The 13,885-nt window shown below is 37.1% G+C and overlaps 1 protein-coding gene across 1 annotated transcript in view; it reads right to left on the reverse strand.

The window, feature by feature from the left end:
* NFXL1 (nuclear transcription factor, X-box binding like 1) overlaps positions 1-13,885 on the reverse strand; it is a 47,430-nt gene continuing 33,545 nt past the window's right edge. The window contains exons 19-22 of the mRNA XM_057431056.1: positions 12,409-12,513; positions 11,045-11,131; positions 8,489-8,542; positions 1-3,022 (exon numbers count right to left, since the gene is read on the reverse strand). Of these exons, the coding sequence (XP_057287039.1) occupies positions 2,849-3,022; positions 8,489-8,542; positions 11,045-11,131; positions 12,409-12,513 (420 nt within the window). The 3' untranslated portion in view covers positions 1-2,848. The remainder of the gene's footprint in view (positions 3,023-8,488; positions 8,543-11,044; positions 11,132-12,408; positions 12,514-13,885) is intronic.

Below are 13,885 nucleotides of genomic sequence, written 5' to 3' on the forward strand. Positions count from 1 at the left end.
TTAGTTTTGATGTCTTTATTGTCTGACTTGGTTTTTACATTAAATTAACACATGCAATGGCTTTGTCATTGTTACAGGGAACAAAATTGTCTAAGGAGGTTCCATTCCAAAACTTATTGACTGGTAAGCACCTCAGTCCAGCAGAAAGACGAATGCTCACCAGAATGCATTTAGGATCAGGAAAAGCATCCCCAGTTTTTTTCATTTTACACATAGCTGAATATTATTCACATTAAGTATCCTCATCATAGAATCATTTAGGTTGGAAACTACCTTTAAGATCGAGTCCAACCATTAATCTATCAGGTTTCTCTCTCAATAGTTCCCCTACCACAGCAGGTCAGATTATATCATTTGTTTTGCTTATCAAGATGCATTGTTAGTATAAAATGTTAACATTCAAAATATTTGCTCAATACTGAATAACAGGTGATTTTGTCTGTACCTTTTACTTCCAAAGGTTGTCATGCTTGCAACATGCAGCTCCAACCAAAAAAGGCAAAATATTAACTGTAAAAGTAATTTAGAAAACCAAATAGGAATCAGTGATTTATTAAGCTGCAGATTGCTTGAACCCCCACACTTTTTTTATGCCAAGAAAAAAATAACTGGTTCAGCAGGCAGACCAACAGAGCGCAGATGACTCAGATGGCTGGAGAAGATATACAGGACTGTTCTGAATAACATTTCAAAAATAGGTATGTCTCACATGTGCGAGGTTCAGACAATACAAATCCTTTAAGGGAACATGCCTACTCATACACACATTTGTGTGAATGGGATGAATTCATAAAGACTGGTGTGCTTTCTTACTACAATAAAGATTATCAATAAGAAGCAAGTCCTCTCTCCAATATTTCACAGAAATACTGCAAAATATGCAGAAAAGAACACTAAGAGCTACTTCAAATGTATAATTCAAGTGCAGTTCAGTTTTATAGCTCTGTAGAGAGGGATTTCTTCTCTTTGCTGTAGAGGCAAAGATAAACTTTCCATTGTACTGCTTTTAAAGAAAAAGCTAGCAGTAAATAGAAAAAGGAGTTACATATGGAATTATCTTCCAGGCATTAATATTACAGAAAAGAATTAAAGTAATAGTAAGGAAAACAGTTTATTCTTTATCCTGTAACATAAGAGAATTCAGAGATGCAACTGTGCTTGTAATCTCAATTAATTCTACAACTTTACATATGAATAGCCTGACACATCATGACAGAAATAATATCCATTTCTAAAGTCAACTAAAAAAACTCTATGAAGCCATCAGATAGCACTAATCCATGCTACATATTGTCAGCTTTTCCTCACCTCTTTCCTCTTTCACCAAACTTAGGTGAAAAATTGAAAAGAAACTGATTTTCCCCCCATTTTGTCAATCGAAAAGCTACTGCCTTCTGCAGCTTTCCTGTTCTTTTTTTTTCTTCCTACTGCTGCAGAACCACAATTACAATTGGATATCAGGTCAAATTAATAGCAGGTCCCTTTTCAAGTGGGCCCAAACCAACCAAGCAAGGTTTCGAACAAGCTGCAATCTTCTCTACTCATTCCAACAAACAGTCCCACTGCTTTTGCAGGATTTACAATGAAATTGTATGTCTGAATTACAAGGGCAGCCTAACCCCCTTTGGCTTTCACAGGATCTGGTAAGCAGTTTCCACTTAACCACAATGCTCAAGTCTCAGCATACAATTTCCATTAGAGGTTTAAAAATTCCATTTTCTGATCTCTCCCCTCTTTCCTCCCCCTGAATTTAACTTGCAGTCCCTCAGCTGAGGCAATATAGCTTCTCTAACAGTCTTGAAGCTGTGTAAACCTTTCAGTTTTACCAACCAACACTAATAGCCCAAAGCGAGGTATTCTAAACTGTCAGTAAGAAAATACTTGAACACTTAAAAGATTAGCCAGATAGTTTACACATTAGCAAGCACCACCCAGATGGCTTCAGAATGACACAATCACACTGTTACACTAGTCAATTACAGTTTTGCACACTATGCAAACATCCAAATGTGATATTTATCTATACAACTAGTCAAGTGATACTCTTAAATTCAATTTCAGATTGTTTCTTTGCTGTTGGTGATGGGGGTAGCGATGAGAATGCATCCCTGTATCTGAAACTACATCACATCCATGTTCAGCATATGCATCTCTCCACTAAATGAAGTTTTCAATTTTTTTTTTGTTGTTTGATTTTAAGGAAATAAGGACAGTGGTGTGGGGGGTAGACATGACACAACCATAAAACAAACCCCACGGTCCATAAGGGAGACCATTTTATTGTTGTGATACAGTTGACTTCAAAGACAGTTCCCATTCCTTTCTCTGAACAAAGTTCTGTCATGAGGCCCCAGAACATTCAAGCCTAAGTGATATAAAGTTCCCCATTAGTTGTTATAATTAAAACTGACCTAAAGCACAAAAATTATTGTGTGATACAACATAAAGACTAGCATAAGAATACTAATATTCAATAAACCATTACATAGATTTTTACAGAAAACAGATGTTCAATAAAGCATTTTATACTAACCTATTTTTAATATTATGGAGACAAGGAAAAGTAACCCAATATATAAATAGAAGAGATGTTAACGGATATCAGTCAGACAAACTACATCAGCACTTCAGTGTAGACTAAAATTTACTATTACTTTCAGTGTCTAATTTCAGTTTTGTGCTGTGAATATAACACAAAAGGTGACATTTCCTCCCTCCTCTGCACTTGGCAAATAGTGTACATACATAATCTATGCATATTAAGTTCTGTTACACATAGACTAATGTTCTAGGATTAATAGCTACCTTAAAGCCCAACTGAGATATATTAAATATTGAGTTGGTTGTTTCAGTCATTGTAGACCATGAGCCATGCAACCATCACAACAGCAACTCCGAACATCGGCAGCATAACAAGGTTCTTGTATTTCTGCCATGATGACTGTTCAACTTCTACTTCATCCTTTCTTCTCTTATTCTTTCTTCGCCCTTTTAATCTGTTTTCAAAAGCTTCCAGTTCAGCCTAGATGAAGAAAACCAGAAGCAGTTAACATTTGTGTCATAATTAAAAAGTGAAGAATATGCAGATTTTAAATACCATTCCCCAAAGCCACTTTATAATAATAACTGCCAATGGAAGTTACACAACTTACACATCTCTTACAGACGAGATGCTAGCACTAATCCCATGGTTGCAAAGCATTTCGCTTCCAAGTATTAAGCTGCTGTTTATTTTCCCATAAAAAACACTGCCAAAATACAGCCAACTGAAGTTTTACATTAGATCCTTAACTCAAACTGAATGTTAAGACAAAAAGAGATTGTTATTTCCATTAAATGTGTTAGCAATACATTATTTTACATTAAAAAGCACTCATATTTAAGCTATTACAATTACGTATCTGAAAGCATAGGCTGAAATCTTCAAAGATCTCCCCTGCATAATAAAGATACACTGCAAAAATAAATTAAATAAAAATCTCTCCTCTTTCTTCTACTTATATTTTGTATGCTCAGCTGAATTTTAGATTAATAGCTACAATCTTAGACATGCACAAAAATATGCCATTTGTTAAGTGTTATAACAACACCTAGTCACTCATATATGACAGTAGTAGGTATATAGTGTCCTTCAAAAGAAAGCCCATTCCCTTAGGCCCAAAAATGAAGCAAAGTCACTGGAAAAAAATCAGAAGAATGCCAAGCTTCCACCCAGAACAGCAGTTTCAGGGCGATGCCTGGAATGAACACTAAGATCCTCTGATCCCTGTTCCTCATCCCCTTGCACACTCTTTATTGTGACTTAAGCCCAGCTGGCAACCAAGTACTGGGCTTGGTGGGATGGGGAACAGAATCAGGAAAAGGAAAAACCTGTGGGTTAAGATAAGAACAGTTTAACAATTGAAATATAGTCAAATATACTACTGCTACAAATAACAAGAGTAATGAAAAGGGAGATAGAGAGAGAAGAATAAAACCCAAGAAAACCAAGTGATGCACAATACAATTGCTCACCAACAACCAACTGATAGCCAGTCTGACCCAAGCAGCAATCTGCCCTTCTGGGTTTATATACTGGGCATGACGTGCTGCAGTATGGAATACACCTTTGGTTAGTCTGGGTCAGGTGTCCTGTCTCTGCTTCCTCCCTGCTTCTTGTGCCCTTCCTCATTGACAGAGCATGAGAGACTGAAAACTCATTGATCAGGGTAAGCATTACTTAGCAACAACTAAAACATCAGTGTGTTATCATCAGCATTGTTCTCAGACTGAAGCTGAAACACAGCACTGCACCAGCTACTAGGAAGAAACAAAGATTGTATCCACCCTTTATTCCATACCATTTACATCATGCCAGGTCTTACACTTCCCAAAACATACCAGTTAACCACCATCACCTTTCCTGTCCTTTGATACATATACACACAGGTAGCATTCCCTCAGTCTATGTACCATCCCTATAAAAGTCCACCGAGTTCATTTAGTCCTTGACTTTGGGCTCCATCTGTCACAACAGTCTTTCAGAGCAGAAAAGATGTGGTGCTGGACTGTTGCATGCTGAAGCCAATTTTGGTTCCACCACCACTGCACTTGTCTGGTTTCACCAAAGTTCATTTTTCATTAAAGTGGGTGATTTTTACTGTAATACCCTTGATATGGCATACAGACACCACAGAAGGGATAACAGTGCTATATAGCAATTAACATCATACAATCCAAGTCATTGGTTATTCTTACCCACAATCAAATCCTCTTGAGGTACACATCAGACAACCCCATCCTCCACATCAAGTGCACCCAGGTCCCTGAGCAAAAGCAATCCCACGAGTGGGTTTGCCTTTACCTGAAGCAGGAATAACCCAGACTGTCTTCCCCAGCAAATTCTTCATATGCACCATGGGAACTTTGTCCCCCTCTACAATATGTAAAAGTTCTGACTGGGCTGGGCCGGCCCTGTTGGCAGATCCTCTGGTGTTGACCAACCAGGTGGCCTTTGGTAAGTGTGTATCCCAATGCTTGAAAGTTCCCCCACCCATTGCTCTCAGTGTAGTTTTTAACAGCCCATTGTACCGTTCGATTTTCCCAGAGGCTGGTGCGTGGTAGGGGATGTGATATACCCACTCAATGCCATGCTCTTTGGCCCAAGTGTCTATAAGGTTGCTTCGGAAATGAGTCCCATTGTCTGACTCAATTCTCTCTGGGGTGCTGTGTCGCCACAAAATCTGTTTCTCAATGCCCAGGATAGTGTTCTGGGCAATGGCATGGGGCTCCAGGTTGGACCATTCCCCCCAGCTGGGGTATAAAGCACATTTTTCACATCTCACCCACTCCAGACTGACCCAAGAACTACTGCATGAATGACTGCTTTTTGTTGCTCAGAGCCCCGGGGGAGGGGGGGGGGGGGCGCTACTAGGAAGAAAATTATCCCAGCCAAAACCAAGACACCTTTTTAAAGGGTATCAAGATAATACAGACAAGACTTATTTTAGGGTACAATGCTGGAATTAGACATCCTGGAACAAAGACTGTAAGACTGGGATGAGACTCTAATGAAAAGACACCTAATTGCTATGAAAATCAGAAAATATATTCTAAGAAAGGCTAAAACCAGAAAACATCTGATGATTGTCTGGATTTTAGGTAAAGTTCTCAGCTACTAAGGAAAATATGGGCCAAAGAACTAGGGAGCAGAAAAACTAGAACTGGAAGAGAGAAAGGAGACAGGAGCAGCAGAGTGCAGCAAGCCAGGACTGGCTGGGCAAAAGACACAAGATTAGGCTGAAGCAGAGGAAACGTGGACAGTGAACAGAGACCAAGTCTGGCCACGAGAGGAGATAAATCTACATGACTACTACTGCAGTGCTGACAGGAAGAGAGGGACTAAGACAATAAGGTGGGTGCGTTGAAGAAACAAGAATAAGCCTGTTTCGGGAAATGGACAGAGAAGTAGTCCAGTAAATACAATTTTCCTTTGGAATTCAAGATTGCCTGATGTCTGGTCTTCCTCCACTGACAGCAAATAGTTGTCAGATTTTCACAAAGCAGATCTTACTTTCCTTCTTGTGCTAGATACCACTGTTAGCAGGAGAAAGGGACCCATTTTGATGTCCATTCCTTTGTACATAATAAAGGCAGAAATTGTTGGCAGTTTTGTGACAATATGGGGGAAAAGTTCAAAGTTCCACACCCTGATATCTGAACCAAAATTGATTCCAACTGGCTAATCCTCCTTTAGAAAAGCAAAGTATTTTAATGGAACAGTTTTTCAAAATTGAAAATGTGGAGGAAGTGCAGAGTTCTTGAGGTTTTATAGATAATATGGCAGTATTTCATCTTACATAGATGCTAAATAAAACTGTGGGCTTCTATAGTTACCATATACTTGTGCTCTCTAAGTTTTAAAGCAGAGTGCTTCATGAATTGCAGTAATCTGAATTAAAATATAGGCCTCGAACAATTATATAACAAGTACTGAATTGCCTTCCTAGTCATCTTTATAAAACCCCAGCTAAAAATAGATACATCATAAAAAACAAAACACAGAATGAGAAAAGGTTTGTGGGCACAGAATAAGAGAGAAAAAAAAAGACATCACTATCCTTGAAAAGCTACCTACAGGTTTTATGTAACTGTCATCATCCCCAAAGTGCCTCTTCAATGATCTCTGAGCAATAAAGTAATGGTTGTGCCCAGTCTTCAAGCTACTTTAATTTTTCAAGCTAAACAAGCTCTAGGCAGGGGACATGCTTGACTTCTGTAACCTCTAAGGAGCTGTTAATTTTTTTTTTTTTCTTTCTAAGAAAAAAAGGAAACAAAATCTTTCTTACAACTCATTAAACCAGATTTCAGGTTTGAGACCTTGACTTTCAGTATTGAAACCCTTGACTATTACCAGCTAGCTCACAAATTTAACCAAATCTTTTGCACTAGAGTGGGATGCAGAGACAGATTAGTCTGAATTGTTAAATAGCAAAGCACTGATCTTTTTTCCACCTCTACCAATTGTGAAAACCCTGGCCTCACTGGGTGCCTCTGAATTAGAAACAGAAAGTTTGGCTGCTAGGGCCATTATGAAAAGCCTAACTAAGCCATCTCCTTTCCACTAAGAAACAAATTATTCCATCTGTAAATCCTATTAGCAGAAGCAGCTATCAAATACAGTAAATACCAATATATAAATGTGCTAGATATTTAAATGTGCTATACAATTAGTTTGTATAGCAATTACAATTTGTATATAGAAGAGTTAATAAAGTATTAATCGATACAGGTCTCAAGAACCTGTAACTAACAGATAAACTGTGTATATAAAAATGTGCTAATGAGATCAGGAAGGTGGTACAAGATGCAAACGTTTGTGAGAAGGGATTATACTCAATAACTCTATACTCTTAATGTGACCCAACACCCTATGACAGTGATGTCCTCCAATTCACATCACCAGATGGCAGATTAAGAGATCAAACTGGAAGGGAATCAATTTTAGATAAAAGGCTGCAGTAGCCGAGGTTAGTACTTGTGTGCAATTTTGGAGCCTATTTATTAGTTACTGTTGTCCTACTTTATTTTACTTTTTTTTTTTTAGCAGGTTTGTCCTATTTTTTACTGTTGTGGTCCTACTATTTGCTATTGTGCTATATCACTCTATCAACCTTTTAAGAGTCTCCTATCCCTGAAGCTTCACCCATCACAAGACATATAAGCAAAAGTAGTTCCATATACTGCATAAGGGTACAGCTGGACTATAACTGTGGGACTTCAGTGAACATACAAGCAGAAAGCAACCACAGAGAGAAATAATCACTGCTGAAGAATCAAGACAAAAATAATGTTGCACACTGTACTGGTGGAGTGAACCTGCAACAGTTACAGAGAAGTCCCGTTACTGAGACTTTACTAGAGGGGCTGTAAATTAAGTGAATGCATGAGAACACAATCAGAGCAATACAAACACCAGCAACTTTGCATTTCTAGTTCACAGAAGTTTCCTGGATTACAAGGCTGACAATATGCTCATAAACAACAGCAACTACAGTAAATACACCTTCTCCTCCCATTCACACCCCCTCAGAGACCATGAAGGATGAAGACTCATTTAGGCTTCCTCATTCTTTCATGATGAAAGAAAGGGGGGAAGCTTCACCTGACATTTACATCTCTATGGACGCTATTCAGCAATTTTGTGGGCTTTATGCATTCTAAAGTGTTTAATTAAAATTAGCAGTACTTAGTATTTAAAAAATAAACTATACACAGTTACAGTAAAGCAAGATTAAACTGATTCATATAAAATTATGAAAATTGTTTGGGAAAACACATGGGCTCTTAACCACTGCAATTCACAGCACACATCTTGGAGCAAGGTAACAGCTGACAGGAATAACTGTCACATTAAAAACTACACATCTTTAGCTGCATGTCAATGAAATGATTTACTAACAAGAACAAAGTGGGAAGGAAGTGGGTGAAGAAGAAGAAAGGTTGATACCTGTTGTCTTCGTTTCTCTTCTTCAATAGCAGCTTTGGCTTCTGCCTCTTTTATCTGTCCAGGCATATAAAATGATAAGCATCTGTTGTAAACAGCAGCTAAAACTATTTTCTTACATAGTCATAATTACTCCTATGGAATTGTTCTCAGCAAAAATGAACAACACCTCCACCAAGTGAGCTCTTAACTTACTGAGATTACAAAAAATTCTTAGACAAAGCTGCTGGGTCTCACATTTGGAAAACATGGAACATACAATAGATGCTACATGGTTATAAATTGAACTTCTGACTTCAACTTGACAAGCTGAACTGACAAATATAAAACCTAAAAAGAGTAATTTGTTCACTAACAAGCAGAAAAATTCCCAAAGACAGTTATTCTAAGTTTTCAACAACTTTATCGCAATTCACTACTTTACCCATACAGGTAATTCCTATATATGTATAAATATATATAATTTACACACACATATTTCATTCCAAGTACTTTAAATGTTCCCTGACTACTAGAGCAAAATGAAACCTCAATATTTGTACCTAATATAACATATATTGGAAAACGCATAACCAAACTGCTTTAAAGCTTTTGGTGTAATTCAAGCCAAATGTGATTAAAAATATTCCACCATCACCAATTTATAATTCTATAGAAATGTTTTGCAGTGTTCAAGAAAGCAGGTTAAATGCTAGAAATCATGAAGAACAGTACAGGAAAAAAAAAAGTCAATATGTAAATACATGATGCACTTAGCTCCTCCATTCAGTTGTGGTCCTGCAACAACAAAAGAATGTAAAGCCTGAACACATGCAAAAGACAATAGCATGGAGTAGCTTCCATCTAAATTGATGCATAGCTAGGGTTCATCAGGTGACTAACAAGGCACACATTCCTGAAGAGTGGGAAGATACCAAATAGGGATAAACCATCAGTAATTATTTTTCATAAGACAAAAGCAAAGGCATAAAATGACATTACCAGAAGGCTGGTTCAAAACAGAGGGAAGTATTCTACTTCCCACGGAGTATTTGGCTAAATGTAGAAGGGCAATGCTACAGGACATTTGTAGATGCCAAAAGTTTATGTCAACTGAAGAAACAATTAGGTGTGCTAACAGGATATAAATCCAGAAGCCATTAAAAAGAAAGACATCAGCTCAATCTCTAAAATTGCCATAGTCACAGTAACAGTAGAAACAGGAAGAGTATACTGGGGAAGTATATCTAACTTACAAAAGTTAAATGTAAAAATAAGATTAATAACTTCGAAAGAAACACAGTCTTGATCCTCATAACTGCACAATTTGCATACTAACAATGACAGTAACTTAATAAATACAGTTTGTACAGGTGAAATTTGTTCCAAACAATCCACAATTCAAGAACTTTTGATGACTAAGGAGAAAGCACACTAGCCCAAGCTTTAGCACACTGTACCTCAAACAGTGTGCACTGAGGACAGGGTCAATAGAACGATCCTATTCATAGGTTTTCAAACATGGTTTTTAATTGCTAAACAATGTATCAAATAAAACCATTATTGAGAATTTCCTGAATCTAGAGACAATGACAGTCTCTCTTTAGAAAAGAGCTTTTCAGTTGTGCACATCTGAAACGGGAAAGTCTGGTGTAGAAAAGACTGCACAACCAGCTTCCCAGCATTTCACTGCCATCTAATGGCAGAACTTCAGCTCCAAATGAAAAAGTGACACACAAATGTGGGAAAAAAAGGAACAAAATTGCTCCTTTTTACATCGGTGTGATCATATTTGTATAAGATACATAGGTATAATATATATAGGTAGAGGGACGTTTAACTATTATACCACATTTTGGAAAAACATTTCTAGAACTATTTCTTTAATAAAAAGTACAGTAAAAGATGCACTTAGTTCTTCAGAAGTGCATACTCTAGGTGCTATACATGCAGAGTTTTATTAAGAGTTAACACACAAAGGTTTTAGAAACTGACAGTTAGTTTGCAACTATCAAAACTAAACTATCTTTGTAAGTGTCTGCAGTTTTTAACAGACTTCTTCCAGTCTTGATATTCTGTGTCTCTGGGTGACAGCATGAGCAAACTCCCCATTCTTCTGGCCCAGGGTAACTAATACAGTGTGACAGGATTACACTCTTCATGCTAGACAAGTTGAGCACTCACAGGCTGTAAAAATCTGCCCTGGAAAGGCAGATCTAACAATGACATGTGAAGTGGCCTGGCCCAAATCCTATAGCAATCATCATCAACAGTAATGATTTTATCATATAATTTAATGATCATCACTTGCTCTCAATGGAAGAGGAAAAAACCAGTTCTAACAAATTAAATAACAATACTGTTTTAAGGTAATATTTCACCAAGTTAACACTGTCTACAAACACTGTAACTCTCCCCACTAAGTTGAACACAATTCTGAAAAAGTAGCTGCTATTGAACTGCACATCTACTTATGTTGTATTTTCTGCTGGTATTGCCTTGAAAAATAATTCTGTATTCTTTTTCCCCTACTTTTCTTGAAGCACTGAGAGGAAATGACAGCTACAATGGATACATTACCTCAGATGCTTTCTGTTTCATTTCCTTGCATAATGCATCGCATTCCAGTGGAACTCTGCCTTCTTGTATCTTGCTGCACTGTATTTCCTGTAATGTATAATTTGAGTACTTTATAATCATTTCCCTATATAAAATGTTTAGTTATAATGTTCACTTCTTTATGAAAATAATTATAAAACATTCTAATTTAATAAAACATTGGTTACACAGAAAATAAAGCTAATGATGAAAATGTTATCTGAACCTCTAATTCTGTATTAAATTGTCCTTTTTTCCTTCCTTCTGGTAAAACAAGCTGAAAAGTAAGAATAAATCAAATATTCAGTTTCATTTATCCTCTCTTCTCTTTTCTCACTTGTTTGCCCAAGACAAAGTAAGATAACCTTCTGAACTCTGGCAGAAAGGGTGAGCATTCAGAGCCTCAGTAATTTCACTTACGTGCTCTTAACTGGTTGAGATTACAGGGCAAGGTGTGGAAGGAAGGAAGGAAGGAAGGAAGGCGTGGGAGGAAGAGGGAAATAATTCTCACTCACACTTCCTCCCCCGAACAGTGAAGGGAAAACAAGTGGTTATCTGTAAGCAGAGACTGTAAAATCTGTACAATCTGAAGCACTTGTTCTGTATGTATCATCCTTTCTCCTGCTGAACACCCCACCTGCAAGACTCCTGGTTGCACAAGACACTTCTCAGAGAAGCTGAGAACTCTGGGGAACCAAAACCTGTTTTGGAGGCTCAGAAGTTAACAGGGTCCCAATAAATAATTTAAGCACCTTTTAGTGAAGCCAGATAATTATTTTTCACTAAGTCATTATTATTTGCCAAGACTTCACAGCAATTTCTGTTCTTCCCCTCACAATACTATGTAGCTATAATACACTTGTTACATTACTTTGTCTTTTATCTTTGTTAGAAGCTAGGGATTGCTGATGTCTGTACTTGCTTCTAGGTTTGCAAAGAACCTTAACTAATTACATTAGTTAGGGATTCATATCATCTGTGCTTTTTCCAATTCACATAATTATAAACTTCCCCAATATAGTCAGAAAAATGTATTTTTTCTTCTCAAATCACTCCAGGTCGTCTGACTGTTCTCCCATTGAAGCTATAGAAATGTAAGTGTGCTTGAAGATAAAGCTATTTTAAGTCATGCAGCGAACATGGTTTAAAACCAACAGGATTTTATATTCTTCAGTGAATCTTTTGATATTGCAACCCAGATCTGTAGCTGATGTAAACTGCTCTACTAGAATAACTGGACCTACTCTAACCTGCACCAGAGCAAATTCATCCACACAAGTCCAGGAACATGCGAAGAATGATGCAAAAAAATGCATCATTCTTAAAACTGTAACTTAGAAATGTACCTTTTTCAGTCTCTTGCAGGGACATCGGAGTTTAACCTTCTGGCTGCAGTTCAGAGGACAGCTACCTGAATGGCAAACCTCTTTACACCGGTGACCACAGGGCAACTATAAAGAACAAAACACAGAAACAGAAACCCCACACCAGTAAAAGATCATAAAATTACAAAGAATCTATGAATCTATGAACATAGAAGCTTAACAGAAAACTCATTCAGTTCATCAGGTTTTCCACTTGTGAATTACTTTTGTTGCTGTTGTAGCTTTTGGCAAATGTTTGGTTGTTACTTGCTTTATTTCAGTTCCTGCAGAATGATTCATCTTTTATTGGCACAGCTTGATTAAAAATCAATTTGTCCTTTGGAATGTTTCAGGCACAGTCATCTCCACAGTAATTCATACAGCAATTACCCTAGTTATCTATACACTGGCAAAATGTGAGTAGATAAGGTAAAAAGAAACTGAAAACTGAAATTAAGTGTACTGTAGCAACTTGCAGATCAGACAGAGTCAACGAGAGGGAAGAATCAGAAGCAAAAAACACCACAAAACCAAATTTTGCATGTAAGAATCTTGTGAACTATACAAAAGTCAAACACAGGTCACCAATATTCTTATGTCCAAAACAATTTCACAAAACCCCAAATTTCTGCATTTGTCAGAATTCTGCCATCTGAGAGATACTTTTTTACTGCAAGTGCAATCTTTAACATTTTAACATTTATAATGAAATATTATAATTCTATTACTGTGTTAACAATTGAGATACAAATTTAAATATGCCGTTAGGAATGTAGCAGTGCTCCCAGAATTATGAAGATACAAGAAAGCAAACAGATTTTTTCAGTTACTGTTAGAACTTGACTGAAAACATCCCTTGCTCATACACATGCCTGTAAGAAATCTTAGCAATAATGATTTCTCATTTTCAATTACATAACCCAATACTGTTAATAACTGAAGGTGGCATCTCACATAAGACATCTAATCAATTTAGCAGCAGCTTTAAATCTCCAACCTATTTAAAATGGCACTGGATGGTGATCTTTATTAAAAGTGAAATCTCACCTCTTCACTGTCATCAAGAGATTAACACAACTTGGAAAACGCTGCAAGAAATATCTTTTTATAGTTACTAAGAATTGAAAATGCATACATACTACATGACTTCATCCACAAGAATGAGAATACTTAAGATAATTATAAACCCCAGGTGTATACTCTTCTTGTTGATTAATAAATTGGGATTCGCAGAAGTTCACTCACTGAAGCTGGCTCAGCATCTAAGCAAGTATGAAACACATACCCAAACAGAACACAGAGTTTTCTAACAAAAAATTACATAACAGACATACAGATTTGCATGCCCATGCCAGTCACAAGCCATTATTACATGGACAGATACTTTGCAGTTTAGGCTTGGGTTTTTTTAGTCACTGTTTCAGAACATTTCACACTGGACTAGAATGAACCTTTAAGT

Source organism: Pezoporus wallicus, unplaced genomic scaffold (genome assembly GCF_028554395.1).
Source record: "Pezoporus wallicus isolate ANWC-B61680 ecotype Strahan unplaced genomic scaffold, APGP_CSIRO_Pwel_v1 contig_7684, whole genome shotgun sequence".
NCBI classification, from domain to species: Eukaryota; Metazoa; Chordata; class Aves; order Psittaciformes; family Psittacidae; genus Pezoporus; species Pezoporus wallicus.